This window comes from Coturnix japonica, chromosome 2, assembly GCF_054131305.1.
Source record: "Coturnix japonica strain WE chromosome 2, WE-NBRP24, whole genome shotgun sequence".
Taxonomy (NCBI): Eukaryota; Metazoa; Chordata; class Aves; order Galliformes; family Phasianidae; genus Coturnix; species Coturnix japonica.
This window is the reverse complement of record NC_140664.1, coordinates 46,349,606-46,372,491: the sequence shown is the minus strand read 5'-3', so window position 1 is coordinate 46,372,491 and position 22,886 is coordinate 46,349,606. Positions and strand designations below refer to the sequence as shown.

The window sequence follows — 22,886 nt, the reverse complement described above, 5'->3', positions numbered from 1 at the left end:
TCAGAATGTACATTCTGGCTATTGAGAAAATTACATTTTATTAGTTTGTATCAATAGAAGGCTTAAAAGGAAACTACTATTTTAGTTTTGGAAGAACAGTGTTGAAGAGTTAATTCTCTGTATTATTCCAGCTGTTTAAATGAGTAACTTTTATAACTGTGTTTCCTGGTAACATTTGCCCTGGGAAAATCACGAGAACAAAAAACACATGAAACAGTAATGTCTTTTTATTAAAATACTTCTTAAAACACTCATCATAATAAAATACATTTGCTGTTGCTGTATGACATTTGCATACACACAACGCTTACAGCAAACTCTAGACAGCATCAAGGATTACAAAGTTAAGGCAAGCCCCAGAAAGTGTGCATCCTTGCTACCTACCCTCAGGCCATTACACAGACAAGTGTATTCACATTATTATGCTGTTCCCCAGGCACGTTTCAGATGAGTCCTCTCCACCTGTGCTGCTCCGTTGGCTTGACCTACCATTGAAATTCTATGTCACAAATGTGGAACAGCGGGCACCTAACCAGGAACATCAGGCCCATCTTCTACTCTGAGAAGATTCAGACAGTGTTTCAAATAATTTAACACTGCAAGATCCTAACCGTGCTATTGGCCTGTAGCAATACTTACTGCCTACTTCCTATCTTGGTGAAGAACAACGCATCATCCTCCAACCAGAATCAGTCGCAGCTACTTTTAACAAACTCTCCCCTTCCTTTCATTTTAAGAAAACCAAGAAAAAGATAATATGAATCATCAAATATTCCAAGATCAGCTCCTTCATTAAAGCTAAGTTCTTCTGTTCACATCCACGATTCATCGCTTAATTGCAAGTTTAAAGTATGCAGGTACTCCATTATCCACTAGCTCAAAACAAGAAACATTCATCTTTCAAGTACTTCTCTACAGCCGTAAAAAGAGATTGAAGAAAGTAGCATTATTTCACGACAGTACATTTAATCTGTATGTTTATTTTGTCTTGTTGAAAGAGCTGTAAAAAGAGGGAAGATTAAAAAAAACAAAAAGCATTCAGGCAACCTTTTCAAGAAAATATATTTAAAATGACTGCTTTCATTTGTACATGGTACAGATATTCAGATGTGACTAGAAAACAGTTTAATCCCTCTAGACTGAGGGCAGTGACAGAAACATGAAGAGGCAAATTCTTTGTGTGTGCATACAGATATATGCATATATGCATTAAAAAGTCAAGGCGTTAAAAAAACACATCATTATAAATACCAAAAGCTGATCATTAACTACTCATACACTTCATTTTTGCACTTAGTACCATTATCAATGGGGTCTTTACTGGGGCATAAAATTGCCATGCAACTGTCAACATACTAAAATTCTTTCTTAGAAAAATGGACAGCGTTCTATGCTCAGAACATCCAATTTTTGCCTTTGGGGGCACATCTTCCCTTCTTTAGTGATGACATCTCATGGGAAAATTAAAGTACGACTCCTGTTTTGGAATAAATATTCACAGCAAACTACTAAATGCAAACGCATCTGCTGCCAACTGCTCAGCTGATAACCCCGCAGCACTTTAGCGCTAGTTTGTACTGTTTTGTTTTTTCATTTATTCACTATATTCAAAATAAAATGTCATGTTCCCTTGACTGCACTGAATGTTCAAAGATTAAGTGACCCTAGAGAACAGTGCAAAAGGGAGGAGATGCAGCTGCACCTAACAGCCTTGCTTTGCTCTCTCAGAGAAGAATGAAAAGAGTTTCTCAGTTCTCAATGTACGTAAGAGAAGGCGGCAAATAAAACTGGTAGGAGAAGCATCCCGCTCAGTGTTTTGTAGGGCAGCCCTTCTAAGAAGTCAGGATTTTATCCATGACAGCCCACAGTCTGAACCTGAAGAGAAAGCTTTAATGATTCTTTTTCCCAAATGACATTTTCACAATAGAAGGCCAAGCTCAGAAACTTGAGGGCAATAAAGTCAAAAAAACAACCAACCAACCAAGACCAGGCACTTCAAGAACTCTCTCCCTGCGACTCAGTATCCATTTATTTAGTTGTTGAACTGTGACGGTGAGAATCTCATTACCATATTCTTAAGTTTTCCCTACTCTAAACTACAAGATATTGCATTATACTCTGAAAACCAATATAGTCAATAGTATCAAATCAAAGGAAAACGATCAGAACAGCAAGGATGAGCGTGGCTGTACCATTTGAGCAGAAGGTAAAGAAAAATAAAACATAACGTTGAAAATTCTACAAGTTAGCCTTGCTTGCGTGAACGTAAAAAAAAAACAAGTTTCAAATTGTATACATCTTTACCAGCTCCATTTAATTGCAACCTTTAGGCACTCCACCAAAACGCAGTACTTCCAATCATCCGCTTCTCTTTAACTGAGAGCGATCGCTTTGGCCTCCGTTTAACCATATGACAATTTTCCTGCTTCAAAACATACAGTTCATACATTTAACAGTTTTACTGCCATAGTCGATGCACTCTGGCCCGATGCACTCGCAGCAGGCGTTGTGAAACCATCGGTATTTGGATGCTCCCATGGACTCGCAAGAGATCTTGCACTGATGTATTGACATGCAGTCATCAAAATACACCACAGTACACATGTGTTCTAAACCAAGAGGGGGAAAACGGTTTAAAAGGTCTCGAAGTATTTAAAAGGTTACTTAGAAATTAATTACACATGCAGCTTTTGAAGTAGGAGTTCATTAAGACCGTGAGGCATAAGGAAAAAAAGGGTGATAGAATAGCAGAAAAAAAGAGACAGAGAGCCAAGCTGAGATCTATCAACTTCCAGTTCTTACTATCTGCACTCCCTCTGGATGATTTATTTCTTTTTAACTATATTTTGTCTATTTTATTTAATCCTCTGCAAAGTTACAAGGGATACTTTTTGAAGTATAAAGATGGGCTATGCCGAAAGAACAAGCAGGCGTCCTGTGAAGGTACAAAGCCTTAGCACTAAGATTCCACTGCTACAATTGCTAGCAGTTATTACATGCTATCAAGAAAAACAACATTTTTAGATCAGTTATTTTAAACACTTAAATATTTAAGTATAAACGTTTTCTCCTCATCCCCAACAGTACTCTTAAGCCGCATTAAAACCACATGTTGCTAGAGCCGGAGAATCCCATTTCCCTCAGCATGAGAACAGCACAGCACGCTTTTAATTGTTATTTTAAGCAACACCAGTTGTACTGCTAAGATTAAGAAATTCTTTCTGCCTTTTTGCTGTTGTAACCATCATGCAATTACTTGAAACGCCGTGAAGTTTGGCGCTGTAACCAACCCAAGCTGGAATTGAGGCATTCACCATATCCATAAAACTAAAACATCCCTCCCCTGCCTACTTGTAATTCCCCAAGCTGATAGATCCCATCTTTTTCTCTGCCAACCGAGTGATTACACCACAGTTTGTCCTTTACAGATTCTCTGCACCACACTTGCCCTCAGCACAACTTGGCACGCTATGGGGGGAAAGCACAACGGAAAGCTGTCTACAAACATGAACACCTCACTAACGCACATCAGACAGATTTGCGAGCTGCAAATGTCAAGAGACTTTCTACCTTATTTCTGCTTAAACTGCGTGGATCCAGAGGAAACGTACTGACCTACATTCCAAGGAGGATTAGAAAAATGTAATCCAAACGTAGATGGTAAGTCAGACAGAGTTTATTTTTCATTTTTTTAATGATTATGGAGATACGGAGAAGGGTGAATGACCAAAGGACGTGGAGCAATGCAAGTGTTAACCACAGCACTTATCCAGTCTCTTGTATGTAAGCCTTATGCTGAAATACAGCATAACCCCTCTCTTCAAAGTATGGGTACCTCATAGATTAGCAATCTCAGCAGCACACAGGTCTCTTGGTAAGTCCCTAAGGTGAAGTTCAGAGGTAAGATGAGGCCAGCAAGGGGCTCCATCACCCTACAAGACATCGGATCTATGCAGTCAGTTTCCCCAGTACCAACAGTAGATGATCTTTGTGCTGCCCATGCTGCTGGGCACACGGCAAGGGATATAAATGAGAAAGCACAATGCAGCTGCTAGCTTTTCCATGGATGCTTCCTCCTCCTCGACAGCTGGAAACTCTACCTACCATGTGTAAAAATTAGAATCTGTCAAAATGCTGATGAAGGAAACCTGATAACTCCAAATTATTTTACTTCTGCCTGAACAATTGCAAGATAGTCAGAAGACACGCTGCCAGCTCACTGAACACAAGACCGTATTCTTCGTTCAGGCTGTGGGCTGACATACACTTCTTGTAGACACCACATCCAATGCAAAAGGCATTAAGGATCTTGAGGAGGAAGTGCAGGTCCAACGCCAAAGCATTTTTCTGCTTCCAGGAAAGCCACGCTGTGAGTAACGCCACAGTCATCTAAGAAATCTTGGAGTACCTGAAGTACTGCTGACAACGTCAACAAAACACGCAGCGGTTGTGCAAGTCCTGTCCCATTCTTGGCACTTCTGTTTCTATAACACTTCAAATTAAAGCCTAAGGCCCAGTAACCAGAGAGAGTTCTCACGGAACAAAACCTCTACCTGAAATCCACCAACACATCCACAGCATCAGTGAGGATGCTTTCTTTACAGGTGGGATGGGAAAAGGAAGAGCAAAACGGATTCATACATTCTAAGGCAGCATGCAGAAAGAGTGACCTTCCTAATATGCACCTAAAGGGCTCAGTTAAAGCAAAAACGTGGTAGGGAGATGGTACTGGCAGCGACTGCTGCATCCACCAAACCACACAGGTGAGAATCCACCCAGGGGCCATACAGAACTGTGAGGGTTGTAAGGGAGACTGGCTGCAGAGGAAAGAATCCAGGTGGATTTTGTATTAGTTCCAGAGAAGTTGACTCCACAACCTCCCTGGGCAGCTTGTTGAAGTGTTCTGTCATCCTCAAAGTAAAGAAGTTCTTCCTCATGCTTATATGGAACTTCCTGTATTCCAGTTTGTGCCCATTGCCCCTTGCTGGGAACCACTGAAATAAGCCTGGTCCCATCCACCAAGTCTCACCCTTCGAATACTTATAAGCATTGATCAGACACTGCCCCCACCCCAGTCTTCTATTTTCCAAGCCAAGTCTCTCAGCCTTTTCTCATGAGGAGATGCTCAGGCATGAATGATCATCTTCATCACCCTCTGCTAGACTCTCTAGAAGTTCCCTGTCTTTCTTGACATGGGGAGCCCAGAACTGGACACAGCAGTCTAAATGTGGACTCACTAGGGCAAAGCAGAGGGTAGGATCATCTCCCTTGACCTGCTGGCCACACTCTTCTGATGCAACCCAGGATACAACTGGCCTTCTTGGCTACAAGGGCACACTTCTGGCTCACAGCATTCAGCAACTCTGCCTTGCTTCAGAGAACATGCAAGCACTGCGCAACATTTTGGCACCAGCAACAAAAAGCTGCCAAGAAGGAGCATACACACACCCTCTAGTCCCAGAATGCCCAGATAGTCCCAGGGTTTTTGCCTCCCTATCTTCTCACAGTAGGCATTCAGGTGTTGACTGCAGGCACAGGAGGGCCTCTGTCCCAAAACAAGCAATCCTAAATCTTTCTGGATCAGCAGAGTTAGAAGTGACCAAACAAGATCGTCGAGTTCAACTATCTGACCACTTCAGGGTACTGAAATACATCCTGAAAGCAGCTGCTTCAAGTATCATCTCCCCAGAGGCCTGAACCACCCAGAGTTGCTCCATCTCTGGAAGTCTTCTGTAAATGAGGCCTTGGCTGGAGGTACATCAACTCTTCTCTACCAGTGATGCTGAAATGCCCTTCCACAGAATTGAATACTTCTGTCAGTGGGAAGGAGGTCCATGGGCACCATAATCCAGGTAGAAGCAGGTAAGAGCAGTGAGGCCTTGTGATACCGGCGCAGGAAATCAACCTCCCAGCATCAAAGTGGAGACAGAAGCAAGATCTCAGCCATATTAAGGAAGCAGCAACAACCAAGACCTCTAATCTTGGCTGACTGGAGAAGAAAATTTATTTTCACATGCACATGGAAGCCAAAATGTTTCTACCTAAATGGCCAATACAGAAATGCTGCAAAGTGAGGAAGGCAGCTTGTACACACCAGGCCAGAGTTAATGGTCCATCTGGCTGGTTCCCAGTAGCACTTGTAAGAAACTAGAGGACACATTTCATGTGCAGAAGACTAAGCTACAAAACACATTTTGAAGTCTTGCTCATTCAGAGACATGCCAGCCAGCTAGTCTGGTTCTTTCTTCACTATGTATCTTGCTCACCACAGGCTCCCCTTGTCCCTTGCTCAGTAGGGCTGGTGTTTCTACACAGATAAAGAATTTTTGAAAGCAGGAAAGTCACTCACATCAAGCACTAAATCCCTCTTTATGGGCTACAAAAAGAGTCACAAAGGAAAAAAAATATCCTACAGGCTCAGTAGGGATCTGGGAGAGTATTTAAATTGTTTCACAAACCTAATTGTGCAGGCATTGCTGACTCCCTCAGTGAAGATAAAAGGATGCTACTTGCTGCATTAACAGCTCTTTCATTAGCATTTTGCCTGTTTTCACACAGAAAGGACTATCAAATACAGATGGGTTAGGGAGGAGAAAGCGAGCAGCAGGGGACTGACAGCTACACAGCTTTTCAGAACATTAATTTTTCTCCTTTTCCCCCCAATTCATAACACATGAAGGTTGTGTGGGAGAAACAACAATGTAGAATCAAATTTAAATTCAGATGACAAGAAGCAGGCTCGTATTTCTGTCAGACTTTGCAACAGTACTCTTAGTGCTTCAAGTGAGATCTATAGTGGTACTTGATGGATTTGGCAAATCCAAGAAGAGAAAACAGCTCTGTTGTTGTAAGTTAAGGAAAAACACTTATCTGCAAGATGAAGGAACCTTCCTAGTTAATTACAAATCCCCGTGTGCTACCTTGAAAATTAAAGGTGCTATATAAGGTAAGTTGCCTGTCGGTCTGTTTCATGGTAGAAGAGGAGGTAACTGTCTGCCCAGCAGCCATATCATCTGATGTTAGTCACTCAGAAGTTATTGGGGAAAGAAAAAAGGCATATTTTAACACGTGTTCCTGGCATACCTACAGAAATAGGTGCCCTTGGCTGCACTGCTCCATCTTCTCTACCCAGCCAGCACTTAGTGGAAGCGTAAGTGCAGAGCTGACACCATCTATTGTGTCACTGAGAGGTTTAAGTCAGAATCCCTCAGCTATAGCAGAGATTTTGTTTCATCAGCTGCCAAAAGATTATCCACTTCCCCCCTCTCTCTCTTGCCAACATCCTGTCATCATCTGCAGCACTTAAGCTTATTTATACATTTGAACTTGCAGTTCAGAGCTCTGAGGGTATCAGCCAAAAACAAAGCAAAAAATAAGAATAAAGTACAAATGTAACTCTAGGTCAATAATCACTGCAAGTAGCAAAAGTCATTTGAAGCAGTGGCTTAAACACCAGAAACCACCAAGCTTTACAAAGAGCTCGATCCAGCAGCTGGTTGTGCTTCGGCCACAAGAGAAGACCACTCACAGGAGAAAAAGGAAGGCATGCACTAAGACAACAATAATTCAAGGTCTGGTGGCTGCAGTCGGCAGGGGCAGGACAGGAAGGCTTTGCGTCTCTCTGCATTCCACCTCCACACTAACTGGCGTTCTGGCTCTGTCCCGCTGTCAGGCACAAGGCCCTTGGGTTCCTGGGGCAAGCGTTGCTTTTCCTGGCACCCACCCAGGACTGCACATAGCAAGTCTGGCACCCTAAATGGCTTCACGTTGATCTGTGCCTGGACACACGTTGAAATTACAATCAGAACTGTGTTACAGGACGTGGTGAGATAAATCCATAGGCAGAGCCTATCCAAATTTTGGCAAGTATTCCATACGACAATAAGCAAACTACTGTCTGTACAGAAACACTGCTACAGCTCAGGTCACAAAGCATCCAACACAAGAGCTGCAGCTCCCCATGTGCCCTAACTTCCACCATAATCAACACTGACTGACCAAGGCCAGCACACAGTTGTTTCCTTTCCATTTATTGTTCTCACAGATGGATTCACTGATGTTTTTATAAGAGAATCTTAACGTGATGTTCTGCTAAATCAGGTCTCCAGCTACTCTGTGGCCAAGAAAAGACACCTCACTGGTGTTACGTATTTTAATATTTTAAAGTATAGGAAACTGAAAGCCTTTTTCTACTTTTTCCAGCTCTTTGCTGGCCAGTAAGATGGAGGAGGAATAGACAATGATAACAAGAAGAGCTCTGACATTTATTTCTCTTCTAAGCGTCTACCGAAATCCAAAATCCAGCGGCGTTTGGTAAGTATTTCCAAATAAAACTTATTTTTGGAATGCCATCATTCCAGTGAAAGCCCTCTCAGCCTAATCTCTAATACGAATGAAACGAAGGAGACCTTTGACTAAGAAAAAACTGTAGCTATGTATCTGTGTTGTTATACTCAGAACTCCTCCACACCTTCAGGATGCAATTCCAATTCCAAGTTTAATCCAAAGCTATCATTAGCCCATCCTGTTGGCATGGTAGTAAAGGACTGTCAGGGAACAGCCAGTCCGGCTGTAGTACCTAAGTACAGTGGGATATATTCAAGGTTGTTCTGAGCATATGTTTTCTTTCCAAGTATAATTTACGTCTTTAAATACTGTAGTGTTTGCACACATGGCTTTTTGTGGCTTGCCATTTAACATGGCTTTCTGCATCTCTCTCGTGATGGTAAGCAAGCATTTTATTAATGTCAAAGACATATGAATGAAATGTTTTCTGCCCATCTGGTTTCCCAGTTCTGGAATTAATTTCTTTTTCTAGTGTGCCTTAACCAAAGGAAGTCAGAAAAGTTGCCATTACAGTTCCATGTAATCAATAGCAGCCCTACTCAGAAACATTACTAGGTCAAAGGTTCACGATGGGATGGAAAAGCAGCATGCCCATCAGTTTGGGTATCTTGCCTTGATAAGATAAAAGAACCATCACAACAACAACATATGTGGCTACTAACACTTAAAGCGAGTGCTGGGAAAGAAGCAAAGCATTAATCACACTACAGTAAAACAAATCAGATGCTCTTTTCCCCCTTTAAGCAGCTACTTTACTAAGAACTATTTACGAGATTCTTTTAAGGCTTTGAAATGATTTGCAGAGAAAAGCATTTCAGGTTTAGCGTGGAAATTGGGAAGCAGAGAGTTTTTCTTGAGCCACTGTTGTCACTACACCAAACTTCTCATCTTTTACCCTACCATTCAGCATAAAAAAAACACAAAACTCTAAACTCAAGGTGGAAAAAAACATGTATAAATAAAATAAAGGCAATAAGTTCATACACTGTTATGTCATGCTCAGAAGTAGACTGAACCTATTTTAGCTCCCCATTTTTAAACAGAAGAAGGTAGCGCAGACAAGCATAGAAGATGCACTGAGAAAGCTGCTGGAAGAGACCAGAAGAGACGCGAGGAATTCAGACACTGTATTTATTACCTTTGTCACTAGAGTAAGGTGCGTGGATGTTGTTGCTTGGAACGGAGACGTTCTGATGCTGCGGCTGGTTCACTGTTTCTAAAAAGGAAACTAAGTTCTCGTGATGTGACAGTTCTTCTGCAACAGGGAAGGAAACAATATTCCAGTTCAGCTGAGTATCCCCTTCTGTGAGCGCTCGGAAAAGTGAAGGAATTGGTTCATGCAACTCCTCTACAGTGCTCTTGGATGTTGGAGGCGTGTCACTGTAATTGCGAGGGTTGCACATACCTGCACAGGAATGGGAAGGTAAGTTACACAAAAATCCTTTCTTCTTGGAACCTGTGGGTGTGTATATATATATATGTGCCTATATATGTATGTATATATACAGAACCCTTCTATTGATACAATTCCTGCTCTTAACTCAATACCAGAAGTGCCGCCAAAGCCAGCAGCGCTAACTTTCGCTAGTAGTAGGTTTCAGATCTCTGCAGAATTCCACAAAACCCATAATAAACTTGTGAGATCCATGTGAAAAGAAAAACCTCTTTTTCACTTCCCTTCCTATGCTATAGCATTACACTTCAGAACACAGAGTTCAACTAAAGGTTTGTTTCCCCTGGGAAACGTGACAAAGCACGGCATGACCGACACTGGCATGAATCCGGAAGGGGAGCCCACGACTGTACAAAGATAGCATCTCAACAAGTCCTGAGCTCTGTCAAACCTTTGATCACGATTCAAGTATTTGATCTCACCTGCCTTGGCAGCGCATTAGATCTTACCAGGCACCTGCCAGAGGTGCAAAGATCAGCACCAGGAGAGAGCATGAGTCTGTTCTCTTACCTGCTTAGACATGGCTGAGATGAACCGAGATTTTCTGCTTAGTTGGAGAGGTCACTACAGGCAAAAGCATTTATTTACACACCTACCCCCTACATGTTTTTTTAATATCTTCTGGGGAATCTTTTTCTGAAATCTGCTGTCCACTACTGTAATCCTCTTTGTTTCTGTAACAGGCAATGCAAGTGCCAGTCTTTCATTAACCATTTAAACGCAACCATTTATTACCTGCAATTACCTTCTTTTAATGAAAAGATTGAAACCACCAAGACTGAAAGCACATACATAGGTATTTAGAACCAGATGCCACAAAACACTATCAGAAGTCACCTGGCAAGAGACAGATGAATTGATTTCCCCGATGTACATCTGGATGTCATTTTGGGTAGTTTCACAGTTACCCTTTTAGACTGCTACAGCTGCAAAGCAAATCAATCCTCTTCTTCCAAAGCAATACGAAGCACATTTGTTTGAAGTCCACCTGCCCTACACACTCAGAAAAGTGATTCCTGCCCCATCAATGCATTAGGAGTCCAGTTTCAGAAATAATTTTTAAGTTTATAGTTTAAGTTTATACAAAAGCAGAATCTTTTCAAAGCAAGTGCTGGACAGTAGAAGTAACTCCTGGCCTCAGAGCAGACATGACCTGGAAGGTGTCACAACCCATTTGTTTTTATGTTAGACTTGATCAGTTTATAGGCTTATCCATCAAAATGACAGCGAAATCTCCCACTCCAAATCTACATTAACGAGTAATTATTTCATAACAGGATGATGCTACACAGCCAAGGTCTGAGGCACTGGCAGAACCCCTGGTACTGGGAAACTGAAACTAAAACCCTGCTAACTGCTCTCCTGGATAGCACTAGGGGAATCACCAACAGAACAGGGAGTAACGTTCAAATTTAGAAAATAAACTGTGGACATTTCTCTTTATAATCACAATAGTTAGGTTCTTCTTCCTACAGAATATATGTGCACAAAGCCCTGCTGCTTTCTGAAGCAGACAGCGCATATGGAAAAGCCAAGTAGCCTGCTCTCCTGTTCCCTACCCCTTTGGCTGAATGAGACCACAATACACTTCAGTACTGTGTTAGAAAAAGCAAGAACGTGTGGGGAGGGCAAAGGGGATGGGGGGGAAATATACACAAACCTATTTCACTCTTCTGTGAGTCCATTAAAGTATTTCAGCTCAAATAGAAAAATCAAACCATAACACCTCTTTCAAAATTAATAGCCAGCACAGGTGGAGGGGCTGAAAATACTTTATGCCATTGGGAAGAATCTCACGTGCACTCGAGTATTTCGTTCCACTCCTAAATTACTGAAGGACAGCTAAACAAAGGTAAGCTGCAGAGAACCAAGCAAGAAGCAAGTTGTCAGAAAGCATATTCACATCATGATGGAATGTGAGAAGCGATGAAATGCAGTGAAAAGGAGCACTTTGAAGCACTCATCCTCATGAACTCAGAAAACAATCAACCAGCCTGAAGCTGTGAGAAGGTGCAGTGATCAACATGCCTCCTATTTATGGGAACCAGATGGATCTGAATGGCAGTGGAGGGCCCAGCAACCCCAGGATGATGAAGCTTTCAAAACATAACACGAGAAGGAACAAGAACATATCCCTCCTTCTGCAGAGGCAGCATTCACCAACAGAAATCTTGGCACTGTGAACATGATCTGTTGGTAATAATGCTGTCCTTGTTAGGGCTGTCATCTCATCTTACAGCAAGAACTTGCATACCTCCTTCTCACGCTCCAGAAACAGATCTTTTTGCAAATGAAAAGTGTGATGAAAAACTTGGGACCATGCATAATTACAGCTAGTCCCAAGGACTCACAGGGGAACTCACACCTCCAGTTGTCCCTACGTGGACTCCAACCTCATAAGGAAGGTGCTGTGTAGTTTCACTGAGAAGACAATTGAAAAAGAAGCCCACAAACAGATAGCAAAACTGCTATTTAGTGATGCTGACACTACCCAAGCAAAACCTGGACCACTACTGTGTACCTCATAAAGCAGATGCAGCTTTCTGTCACGTTGATCCCCATGCTAACTCACACAGTACCCACACAAGAAGCTGTAAGATAATTAAAGAACACATTTTGTCCTGATGCTTAACTTCTACAGTAGGGCTGTGACTTGAACACACAGCAGGGGGAAGAAGTTTCTATAAATAAAAAGAAATCCCCAACAATTGCAAACTTACCAACACAGTCACAGCACTCATCCCAAAGCGTGCCAAGGCAGAGCATGCACTCCTTGCAGCAGGAACAGTTTCCTTCCCCTGGGCGGCACTGACACAGCTCCTGAAAACAACATGAACGTGTTACACCCAGCAATCTACAGACATGAAATGCCAGCAGGGCACAGCAATTCTTCCTCTGGACACAGCTGCAGTTATGGTTTTAGAACAGCTTTCTACACTAACTGAATGAGAAAATGGTAAAAGTTGTGGCCAAAGAACCAAGCTGACTTCACAAATGGATCTTTTCAGACTGGCTGTTTTTTTTTAAGCTGAAATTCTGAACACAAATCTGAAGCCTTCTAATAAGCATTCAAAAAAGTCCCATTTGTGGGAAAGCTTTGTTCACCTCCATGTTCCCTGAGTGCTTTTCCCGTCACAAAACAAATTCAAAGAAGGATATTCCTTTTTGTATAAATAGTGCAGACGAGGTATAATTTAGCTAAAAAAAGGAAGCTCTGAAGATGTGCAGTGCCTACGATCACACCTATTTGTGGATCTTGAAAGGAATGTATTTGGTTTAGCCATTGGAACATGTTTCTTTTGCACATCTCTGAATGCCTGCTACACATTGCTCTCTATTTGCAGCATTGGTAACTGTATGTGAATATATATGTATTTATCTGAGGTCCAGCTGATTCATTTCTGCTCTTCCTCTATCCCCAAAACGACACCCCAGATACTTCAAAGATTTCAGTGGTCTCTTGAAAGTAAAATGGCAAGCATACACTCTTTACTCTAACTGTTATTAAGACGGAAAACCAGAAAAGACATGGAAGCACAAAGATAACCCTTTTTGCTTCCTGCTTCCTAAACCTGAAGGCTCCGGTTCGTTTGGCAGTCCTCCCGAAGCCGTACAGTTGAGGATCCTGAAGCATGAGAACAGGCTGCACATACAAAGGAAATGTAAAAACCAGGTGGGCCGCCTCCCTGCAGCTCACAGACGCCTACGAGCTGCTCCAAAGGAGCTCAGCTCCCAGATGGCAGCCTGGTGCCTAGTCCTCAATGCATCCGGGAGAGCGAGGCCAGAGCCACGTCCCCCTTTCAGGGGGCTGACACAGCACCAACCCCCAACTCCACCTCAGATGGGCCACACTGTACTAACACAGTTCATCAATCCATTATTCTTCCATTTGCTTTGTCCCAGATTAAGAATTAAAAGTCTTCTCGAAGCCAGCAAAAAAAGCCACACAATCCAGAAACTATTGTGTTCCGCACAGCGCTGAGATACCGCCATTGCCTGTGCAACTTAATGTAAATTGTTTGCACTTACGAGGGGTTGAGCATCAACTCCCACTCTCCGCGTGCATTTTTGCCATACACAGACTTAGTAAGGCTTCAATTTTTATTTACAGGCTGGAAATCCACCAAGATTTTCAACTTTTTCACTCTCAAAGTTTACTCGTGTCACCTATTACTATGCCGTTTCCAAGGGAAGGATGAAAAACAGGCCCGTCACCGAGAAATACCAAGTTTTCCACAAGAGGAGACACCACAAACTTAGGAGGATGACTTATGTGAATGAATGACGCACTTCTCAAATATTTATCTTTCTGTTCAATAAACAGATTGTGTCAGACTCGAGGAGCAAAAGCCTGAATAAAACAATTCTTCAAAACAACCACGAGTACAGCACTGCTGTGTTGGCGGATGAGCCCCATCGGGATGAGTTCACATGAAACATACCCTACACGTTTGCTCTTCAACAGTAAAACTGGGCAGACAACTTCACACCTATTAAAGACATTGCAACGCCAACGAGCCAGTATGTGGGAGGAGGCGACTCTCCATAAAATATTAAATGCAACGTGTGAATCAAAGCCAGAAAATTCACTGAATTGGAGTTATTGCAATTTTATAGCTTGTATTATGCTGTTTAGGAGTATTCTCACGGAATTAAAAGTAGTCTTAACTTCCACACTTGCAATACAAAAATATTGTCATAGAATGGGTTAGGTTGGAAGGGACCTCACAGCCCACCCAGTCCCACCCTGCACTATGGGCAGGGCTGCCCCCCAGCAGCTCAGTTGCCCAGGGCCCCATCCAACCTGGCCTTGAGCACCTCCAGGGATGGGGCACCACAGCTTCTATGGGCAGCTGTGCCAGCGCCTCACTGCCCTCTGAGCAAGTGCATGTCTGTATTCTTAGTGTCTATATGCACAAGGATTACCTAGGGATCACATTGCTATACCTACTGGTACTTTAACAAGTTTACTTTTACAGGTAAGGGTTAGGAACATCTATTTTCCTAAAAAAAAAAAAAAAAAAAAAAGATAAAAAGAAACAACTTGGAGGAAGAAAGGAGAAGAAAGAGCAAGTGGTTGGTCTTATGCACAGCTCTTCAACCCCTCCTCCCCAGGGCTGTCCCTGCAGGGCAGTAATCGTATGTTTTTCCATCCATGCGTTTGCATGTCCACTGTTTCCTTAACCACACTCGAGTTCCTCCTACTGACTCACTCGGACCGGACACTTGTACAGGATACATCTCCTTAAAAGAATGCTTCCATGGGACGTGGGTGAAGTGAAGCAGAAAGAGAAACGCTCCCTGTTGATGGCTGGGGGTGGCGAGGCGTCAGTGGAAGAAAATATTACTCATAAGTGAGCCTGGCAGCTGCCCAGGCTGAACTACTGAAGGTGCACCAGTATTCTGCTAGGCAAGAAGCGAGCCTCCCTCATCTAAAAATACAGCATGAAAGCAGGAAGCAGGCATGTTTGTACAATAAAGGTATTTCTGCTCCACAGAGCAAATAAAGCCTTTTACAAGGTATTTAACATCTGCATTTTTTTTCCAAACTTTCTTGAAGTGACGGAGACTGTTTTCTCAGCGTGGCGAGAAACAGGACCTGGAGGCATTGGCAACCTCTCTGCAAACTGGAGGAGGGAATGAAAGAAAATAGCTCGTGTTTTTTTCCTAGAACAGTTTAATAACAGAAAATCTCCTGGAAGCAAACCAGACGGGATTATTTTGCTAACCTGACTGCGTTACATTCTACAGCTACAAAACACACTTTGGTAGAATTGGATACGCAAGCCTCGAAGTAAAAATGTGAGAGCTATTTCATATCACAGGGCAAAAAAACGTCTTGGAAATACATGCAAGGTGGGAAGCTCATGCCCAACATTAACAAGAGGGGAAGATAAACCTGCAGCAGGTGTCACCGACAGTGGCATAAATGACGTAAGTCACAGTGTGCCCACTCAGTGTTCTCATCTCTGTGCATGGGAACCCCAAAGCAGAAGAAATGCTGGAGGAGGAGGGGTGCCAGGCACCACTAAGGCCAGCAGCCTGCCCAAGGAGTTGAACAACAGCGCCGCTGGGGCTCAAGGATGAGCTGTGCCCAAAGCCAGGAAGGGAGCTGAGCTTGTGGCCCCTCTCTGCTCCTGGGTCTCACCCACAGCTCCTCCAAAAGTGCAGAATACACCAAGTTTCTGCAGTGGTGAAGCCAAAACGGAGAGGTTCCTCAAGCTACTTGCTCATGGAAAACAACATAAAATCCCAACACAAAGGCACCAGAAAAGCTACAGCCATCAAGACCTAAGAGGAAAGCTGAACGCTTACAAGTTGTTGGTCTCACGCTCTGTCCTGGATTGAAGAAAAAATATTTATGCAAGGACCACCCTTGAGCTGAGCAGCTCCTAAGGAGTGGCAGTAATGACTGTACTGAGGCTGGCACAAATATTTGTGTTAACCATATGGTTTTTGAGAGCCCCACTGCTCCCACAGATCCAGATGGCCAACACCACGTCTTGCCTGCACCCCAGTAACCTCAGAGACACGCTGATTTGGCTTCAAGCCATGTAGCGAGCCAAACTAGAGAGATGATAGAAACAGAATAGGGAACTGCATGATGGGATAGTCCAGCAAACTCACTGTTAGCAAAGCACTTTTAATTCGGATTTCTCCAGAAGGGTTTAGAGGGAAACAGGAACACTCAGATATACCGTACCACACACCCACCCAAGAAGTATGACGTACTTCAGAGAGCAATGCAATGCTTCTGCTGCAACAACACTTGAAGATTTAAGAATAAAGAATGAAAAAGCCGAGATGAGAGATAGCAACAGCTTGGTCAGAGCTTCAGGAGTCTCCTCACCTGCCTTCTGACCTATCTGCCTCTGTTGCTCATTGACCTGTGACCACAGACAACCCCAACACTGTAGTGTCTCAAAGAGCAATGTGTGGTCCTTGATTTTGGAGAAATGCTTTAAGAAGGGGTCCCACATCACTGATACAAAGTAAGAGAGCACATCCCTAGGGCTGTGCTGCTAAGGAGATACCAGTGCTTAAGCAAAACACAGCACTATCACTGAAAAACAGTGCCGTAGTCACTGGGTACATAAGTCAAAAGCCTGTCTCCCTCATTTAACAACTCTGTAGACAATGGCTGAGAAGCAGCACTGTTTTCAATTATTTTTTCCATTTAAAGCAATGGCAGTGCAGAAGTCGGAAGGATATTTACTGGCATTTGATATTTGCGCTCTGTGCTTTTCCATTTCCAACTGCAAAGAGGCAGCAGGAAGCTGGAACTGACCACAGGAAGTCTCCTTTTCTTCCAGTGTCAGAAAGCGTGCGCAGTTCATTGCCCATCAATTCCTGGCCAGTAGGCAGTGGATCAGCTCACAGCTCCTCTAAAAGAACCTCTCACTCTGCTCCCAACCGCTGCTGGAAGAGCAGCTGGGGCTTGGCCATTCCTTCAGCCCTATGGACAGCACACAGTGAGCCAAAAGCAGCAGCTGGGCTCAAGCTGGACATCCACTGCCCACAGGCGCAACTCAAGAGCCCATTTTAAGTAAACTCACACACTTTGGGAGCTTGCTCACCCCCATTAGTAGTCAGAAGTACTTCAGGTTTGTGAGGCACGTTGGAGCTACACCAGTGTTTGTCCTCTCAGAGGGTTTCCAGCCATTTTCAGCTTTACAACCTTCTGTCACAGGGAGTGCCATGCAAAGAGATGCTCAAGGCCAGGTTGGATGGGGCCCCGGGCAGCTGAGCTGCTGGGGGGCAGCCCTGCCCCACGGCACGGGGTGGGACCAGGTGGGCTTCCAAACAGCTTCCAAACTAAAGGCAAGCAGAGGCAGTGCTGTCGCTATACCTGGATGAGGCACTTGCTGACGTCGCTGGCGCACAGTGCCTTGTTGCAGCCCAGTGAGGAGCGGGCCCACAGCAGCAGCAGCAGCAGCAGCAGGGATGCGCTCAGGGCCGCACACGGAGACCTCATCGTTCCAGCGGTTTGCAGACGGAGCTCGACCAGCACTGAGGCAATTTTTGACCACCAGAAAGAACAAAAAGAGAAACAAAAAGAAGTCAAACATTAAAGAGGCACCACAACAAACCCACCCGCTGCTTCTCTACCGGCAAACCGCTCCGACTGAAGCTTTCTGCTGCTGCACTACGTTAGAACTGCACTGAACTTCAGGTGAACGAGGTCAGGTTTGTAACATCAGCTCTGACGGCCTATGAGCGGCGACAAATCAAACGCAGCAGCGAAGCCCTAACCTGGAAGGCAGGGCGCAGCCCCGGCAGTGCCCCATCAGCCCGGGCCGAGGCCGGAGCCCGGCACGCAGCGCCCGTTGTTGCACGGCTCGCGGGGAGCCGGCATTGTTCTCACAGGAGGGAAAGCCGGACGGGACGGGGCGGCCGCCAAGCAGCGCCCGGAGCCGCGGCCCCGCACCCCGCCGCCGCCGGCGCCCCCCGGCCTCAGGTGCAGCCCTTGGCCCCACAAGCAGCACGCGGCGGCCGCCCGGCCCCGGCCCCGCTGTCAGGAGCGCCCCGGCAGCCCCGCCCGGCTCCGGGGCACCCGTGGGGCCCTGCGCCGCCCCTCTCGGCCTCCTCCGGCGGGCAGCGGGACGCTCCTCACAAAGCCGCCGCCTCCCCGCCGGGCTCCATCCTCCGGCATCGCGCCTCCGCCCCTCGCCCCCCTCACCGGCCGGGCGGCGGCTGCCCCCGCTTCGCCGGCGGCTCCGGCTGCTCCGCGGACGGCTCCGGCCACCGCGCGCCTCAGCTCGGCCGCGGGCAGCGCAGGCGGCGGTAGCGCGGGCTCGCAGCGCGCACACGGTGCAGGGCCCCGCCTCGGGCCGCCGCCGGGACCGCCCCTCGATCCGCCACCGCCGCTCAGGGGAGGCCGAGCGAGGCCACGGCGGGAGGGTGGGGTGTAGGGCTCTCGAGCGGTATCCTCGTGCTAGGAAGATGCAGTAGGAGCCCTCGATTGACGGTACCCTAGAAGGGACCTCACAGCCCACCCAGTGCCACCCCGTGCCATGGGCAGGGCTGCCCCCCAGCAGCTCAGCTGCCCAGGGCCCCATCCAACCTGGCCTTGAGCACCTCCGGGGATGGGGCACCACAGCTTCTGTGGGCAGCTGTGCCAGCACCTCACTGCCCTTTGAATGAAGGGCTTCCTCCTGACATCTAATCTAAACCTTCCCTTCTGCTATTGCTATCAGAGTGTGTAAAAAGTCAGACCTCTTCATTTTATAACCTCTCTTTAAGTACTGGAAGGCCACATCCCCTCCCTGTCCCTGCTGGCCACCCCTCTTCTGATGCAGCCCAAGATACTGTTGGCCATCTGGACTGCAGGAACAGTGCTGGTTCACATCCAGCTTTTCATCTCCCAGGACCCCCAGATACTTCCCTGCAGGGCTGCTTTCACTGAGCTCTTCTCCCAGTGTGTATACATAGCTGTGACTGCACCTACCCAAGTGCAACAAGACCAAAGTGATGAGTTTCATCCCTGAAAGAAAACCCAGGAGGAGCTCAGCAGCACCAGGCTTCCCAGGGGGGAGAAGCAATGCCACATGGCACCCATCCCTCACACTCAACCCCAACCTGCATCACTTGATGGAAGTAATGGGAATACACTGCAGGACAAACCTGGAAATGCACAACTGGGACACAGCTTGGATCCAGGTTGCAGAGGGCAGGAGAGCGTGTAATGTATGGGAACACAGTGTGGGAGCAGAGGGACGTTCAGTAATCAGCATCAACTGAAAACAACCTGTGTGAAACTGTTAACGGGAAGTTATCTCTCCTTGTTGAGGAAACACAGGTTAAGCCTGACAAATAACCAGATCCAGACTTCCTCATAGGGTATACTGTCAAAATAATTTTAATTAACAAAAAGCTGTGTAATCCTTTTGTTAGTCGTGCTGTGAACTGCCTTACTCCAGCCAACCCCAATGCTTCTATCTGCATTTCCCTTACTCTGTGGTTGGTTCTGCAGCACCAGTAATGCGGTCTTGCATAAAAACAAGAGCTTCCCCTTCCTCAAGTACCCAGCAAATTTAAAGTGGGGGCAAAAAAGAGCTACAGGGCAGGAGCTACCTGTGAATTTGTGCTTACTCCAGTATTACTGTGCTCGTGTTACTATCACTTTATTCTCGATTGCAGCCCGCGGTGACGTGCAGCTGGAAGGAGCCTGTTGTCCACAGCCTGTAGCTCAGCATCACAGTGAAGGAGTCCTGGGCGATCACATAAGCACAGGGAGCAGCAGTTCACCTGGTGTTTAAAAATCAGTTCAAAGCAAGTACTTTAATCTCTTTTGCAGGCAGCCACCCCTCTTGCATAAGCTCCATTTCTTTCCAAAGTAATATCACAGCCATCAGATCCCAAGCACTCTTGAATAATGGATGGCCTAGGCTGTAACAAATCTTTTTCATGAATATCTATAACCTTGTGCCAATAAATAATTAACAGCTCATTAACAACACCGGGGATACAGAAATGTTAGGACAAAAGCTTTCCATTTTTTTAGTTCTTAACTGATTCTCTCTACTAATTTCCCATCACCGGAGTGGGGAGATTTCTTGACAGCGCCAAATGTTACAACATGAACAAATTGCAGCCAGGAACATGACCAATAAAATTTATTAAACATTATATTTACAACTATTTACATATCCTTCCATAGATTAATATTAAAATAGACAATATACAATTTAAGAATTTTCATTCAAAGGCATTTTGTTGGAAAATATAGGCTCTATTACGAGACCACCATAGAAGAGAAAAAAAGTTGTTGCTTGTGTTGTTTGTTTTTGTTTTTTTTTCTTTGTTTGCTTGGTTTTTTTCTTACACAAAAATATTTTGGGCATAGTAAGTCATAGGTATGGCATTACAACAGCAGACTAACATGAAACATGGCTCTGTAAATGCTACAGTTGTTGGGGTTTCGGTTACTGAAGTCGAGGAGCTGGGGGCTCTGTGAAGCATGCAATACAGAACGGTTCCGTTTCAACTCTTTCACAGCGATGGCGATGAAACAAGCAGCTAAATCAAACACGTGCCATAGGAAAAGAACTGCCAACCAGGAACACACCACACTTAATAAAAACGACAACTTTGGTCCAATGAAACGTTAGACAAAAACAGTTTTACAGTTAAAATATCTATTTTGTACAGGTCTGAACATTAATTACAAGACTATTTACATTTGCACAATATGTATAAAATAAATTATTTAAAAATGAAGACAATATTACATCTTTTTCCAAAAAGAAAAAAACTGTACAGCAATTTACAAAATACAATAAGGTTAATAGAATTATTTTCCTCCAAGTCTGATTTTTCTTCTACAGACTTTTCACCCTATTTTCCCCTCCCGCTGTGGGAGTCTGGCTGTTACCCAAGTTCCATAACGCAAAGCCTCCTAGTAGATTTTAGGTATCATTTTGTTTTGGTGGCTGTTTTTGTTCTAACAGCTGCCAGCGCTGTTAACTCGCCACGTTTTATCATCCCTGTCAGCAATGAGCCCTGAAGCCAATTTTGAAATACAGGTAATGCTATTTGCTGGGAAACTGACTTCAAAACAAGCATCCATCTCTGTGCTGTGAACAACACGCCACATTTTTCTGAATAACTGAGAAAGGCAGTATTCTACATTAAGTGTTCATTAATAAAGTGTTCTGTCTTAAAAGCAAAATACCTTTGTGAATCACCGCACCTCAGCCTCTAGCTGCTCAAAGGCATGAGCCAGTAGGTACTGCTTGTCATATCGGTGTCAATTCAAAGTCGTCGTTAACATCAACAAGAGGAACGTAGAACTCCTGAATTTCATAAATGCTGATGGATTTGTATGTAGCGGGATCAAGTTCTTGTAGTTTAAGCTGCCACTCCAGTCTTTGTACCGCATTTAAAGCTGCTGCTTCGTGCTGCTGCCTCATCAAAAGGCACGTCTGTTTTGGAATGTAGAAAGAAGTTATTTCAATACCTGAGAAAACACTACATCACCAGCTTCACAACAGAAAAGGCATCTATCAGCCTCTTTGGTGGTAGCAGCAACAGCCCCCCCAACTCCCTATTGAAATAATTAGATTATTTCATTACAAAGGTTGTTTTTTGTTTTGTTTTTGTTTTTAATATGAGCAGATCTTCCTTCATGTTGCCCTTCACAACATGGAATCACAGAATCATTTGAGTTGGAAGGGACCTTTAAAGGTCGTCTAGTCCAACCCCCCTGCAACGCACAGGGATATCTGCAATAACTTGTGGTACTGCAAACAGATGTGTTTATTCACATATTAATTCACGTTTACTCCTGCCATCTTTGCAGTGACACCAGAGGCGTTGTTTCCCCTAAAGACAGAGACAGACAAAGAAGAATACCTTTAATTTGTCAAACTTATCATCGACGTCCTGTAACCATGACATAAACTGCCGCGCGTTGAACCGATCCCTCACTGATGTTTTGCTGTCATCGGCCTGCAAGAACAACCACCAATGAACCAAACAAAAAATAACACCTGGAAGTTATTTGATAATTCATATCAGATGTGCCTTAAAACACAAAAACATACTTTGTGGCACTTCTATAAACAACAGTGCTTCAGATGGAAAACTAAACTCCAAGTCAATGTATCGAGGTACATGTGAGCATATGTCTTGCTCTTCCTCTTCTCTCAGCCAGCTGCTCTCTAGAATTGGTTATTCCCAGATCCCCTCAGGCTAAAGCTATTTGCCGTCCTCTACTTTTAAAACTGGAGTAGGAGACTTCAAGATTTATGCCTTAAAATCTTAATCAGCACAAGGCAGAGCTTCCACAACGTGCTCTTTTTGTTCCTGTTAAATTTCAGTAACGAATCAAACCAGCATCCCTGCAGAGAAAAGTAAAACACTCATCAAGGCAACCTCGAGCAATCTGAGTTAACTGGCCACACAAGTATTCAAAAGCAATTTCAATAGAAATTACCACTAAAATCTGCAAAAGGGATTTTAAAAAGCAAGAAGGCAGATCTGACTCGTCCTGACCAATTCAATCCATTAGTATTTTTGGAAAAGCTACTTAATGAGCCCAGAATATCACATTTGCCCATTGTGAGAAACTAATTCTGTATAGATT

The 22,886-nt window shown here is 44.5% G+C and overlaps 2 protein-coding genes across 9 annotated transcripts in view; both read right to left on the bottom strand.

Annotated features, from left to right (window-relative positions):
• Positions 1-211: 211 nt before the first annotated feature.
• Positions 212-20,014, bottom strand: TWSG1 (twisted gastrulation BMP signaling modulator 1). 4 transcript variants are annotated; one of them, XM_085539729.1, is made up of 5 exons: positions 19,874-20,014; positions 17,649-17,809; positions 12,520-12,619; positions 9,485-9,751; positions 212-2,609 (listed from the first exon to the last, which is right to left on the bottom strand). In XM_085539729.1, the coding sequence occupies exons 2-5, from the start codon at positions 17,772-17,774 to the stop codon at positions 2,428-2,430; spliced, it is 675 nt and encodes a 224-aa protein (XP_085395855.1). In that variant the 5' UTR covers positions 17,775-17,809; positions 19,874-20,014; the 3' UTR covers positions 212-2,427. The 4 variants fall into 4 exon arrangements, with proteins under 4 accessions (XP_085395855.1, XP_085395856.1, XP_015710743.2 ...); XM_085539730.1 differs by lacking the exon at positions 19,874-20,014 and adding an exon at positions 19,424-19,446; XM_015855257.3 differs by lacking the exon at positions 19,874-20,014 and adding an exon at positions 18,480-18,601.
• Positions 19,636-22,886, bottom strand: part of ANKRD12 (ankyrin repeat domain 12) — a 56,915-nt gene continuing 53,664 nt past the window's right edge. For 3 of the 5 annotated variants that reach the window (XM_015855253.3, XM_085539712.1, XM_085539713.1), the window contains 2 exons: positions 22,154-22,249; positions 20,399-21,723 (listed from right to left, as the gene is read on the bottom strand). In XM_015855253.3, coding sequence (XP_015710739.2) covers positions 21,538-21,723; positions 22,154-22,249 — 282 coding nt within the window. In that variant the 3' untranslated portion in view covers positions 20,399-21,537. Of the gene's footprint in view, positions 20,048-20,398; positions 21,724-22,153; positions 22,250-22,886 lie in introns of those variants that run through there. The other 2 variants (XR_001553436.3, XM_015855254.3) reach the window with 2 other exon arrangements.

Bases quoted from the DNA above. Each gene is read 5' to 3' on its own strand.
- TWSG1 (XM_085539729.1), bottom strand. From the start codon at position 17,774: ATGAGGTCTCCGTGTGCGGCCCTGAGCGCATCCCTGCTGCTGCTGCTG. The intron at 12,620-17,648 runs GTATAGCGACAG...TGTTGTTTTCAG, and splicing joins TCAGCAAGTGCCTCATCCAG to GAGCTGTGTCAGTGCCGCCC. The intron at 9,752-12,519 runs GTAAGTTTGCAA...ATTCCTGTGCAG, and splicing joins TGAGTGCTGTGACTGTGTTG to GTATGTGCAACCCTCGCAAT.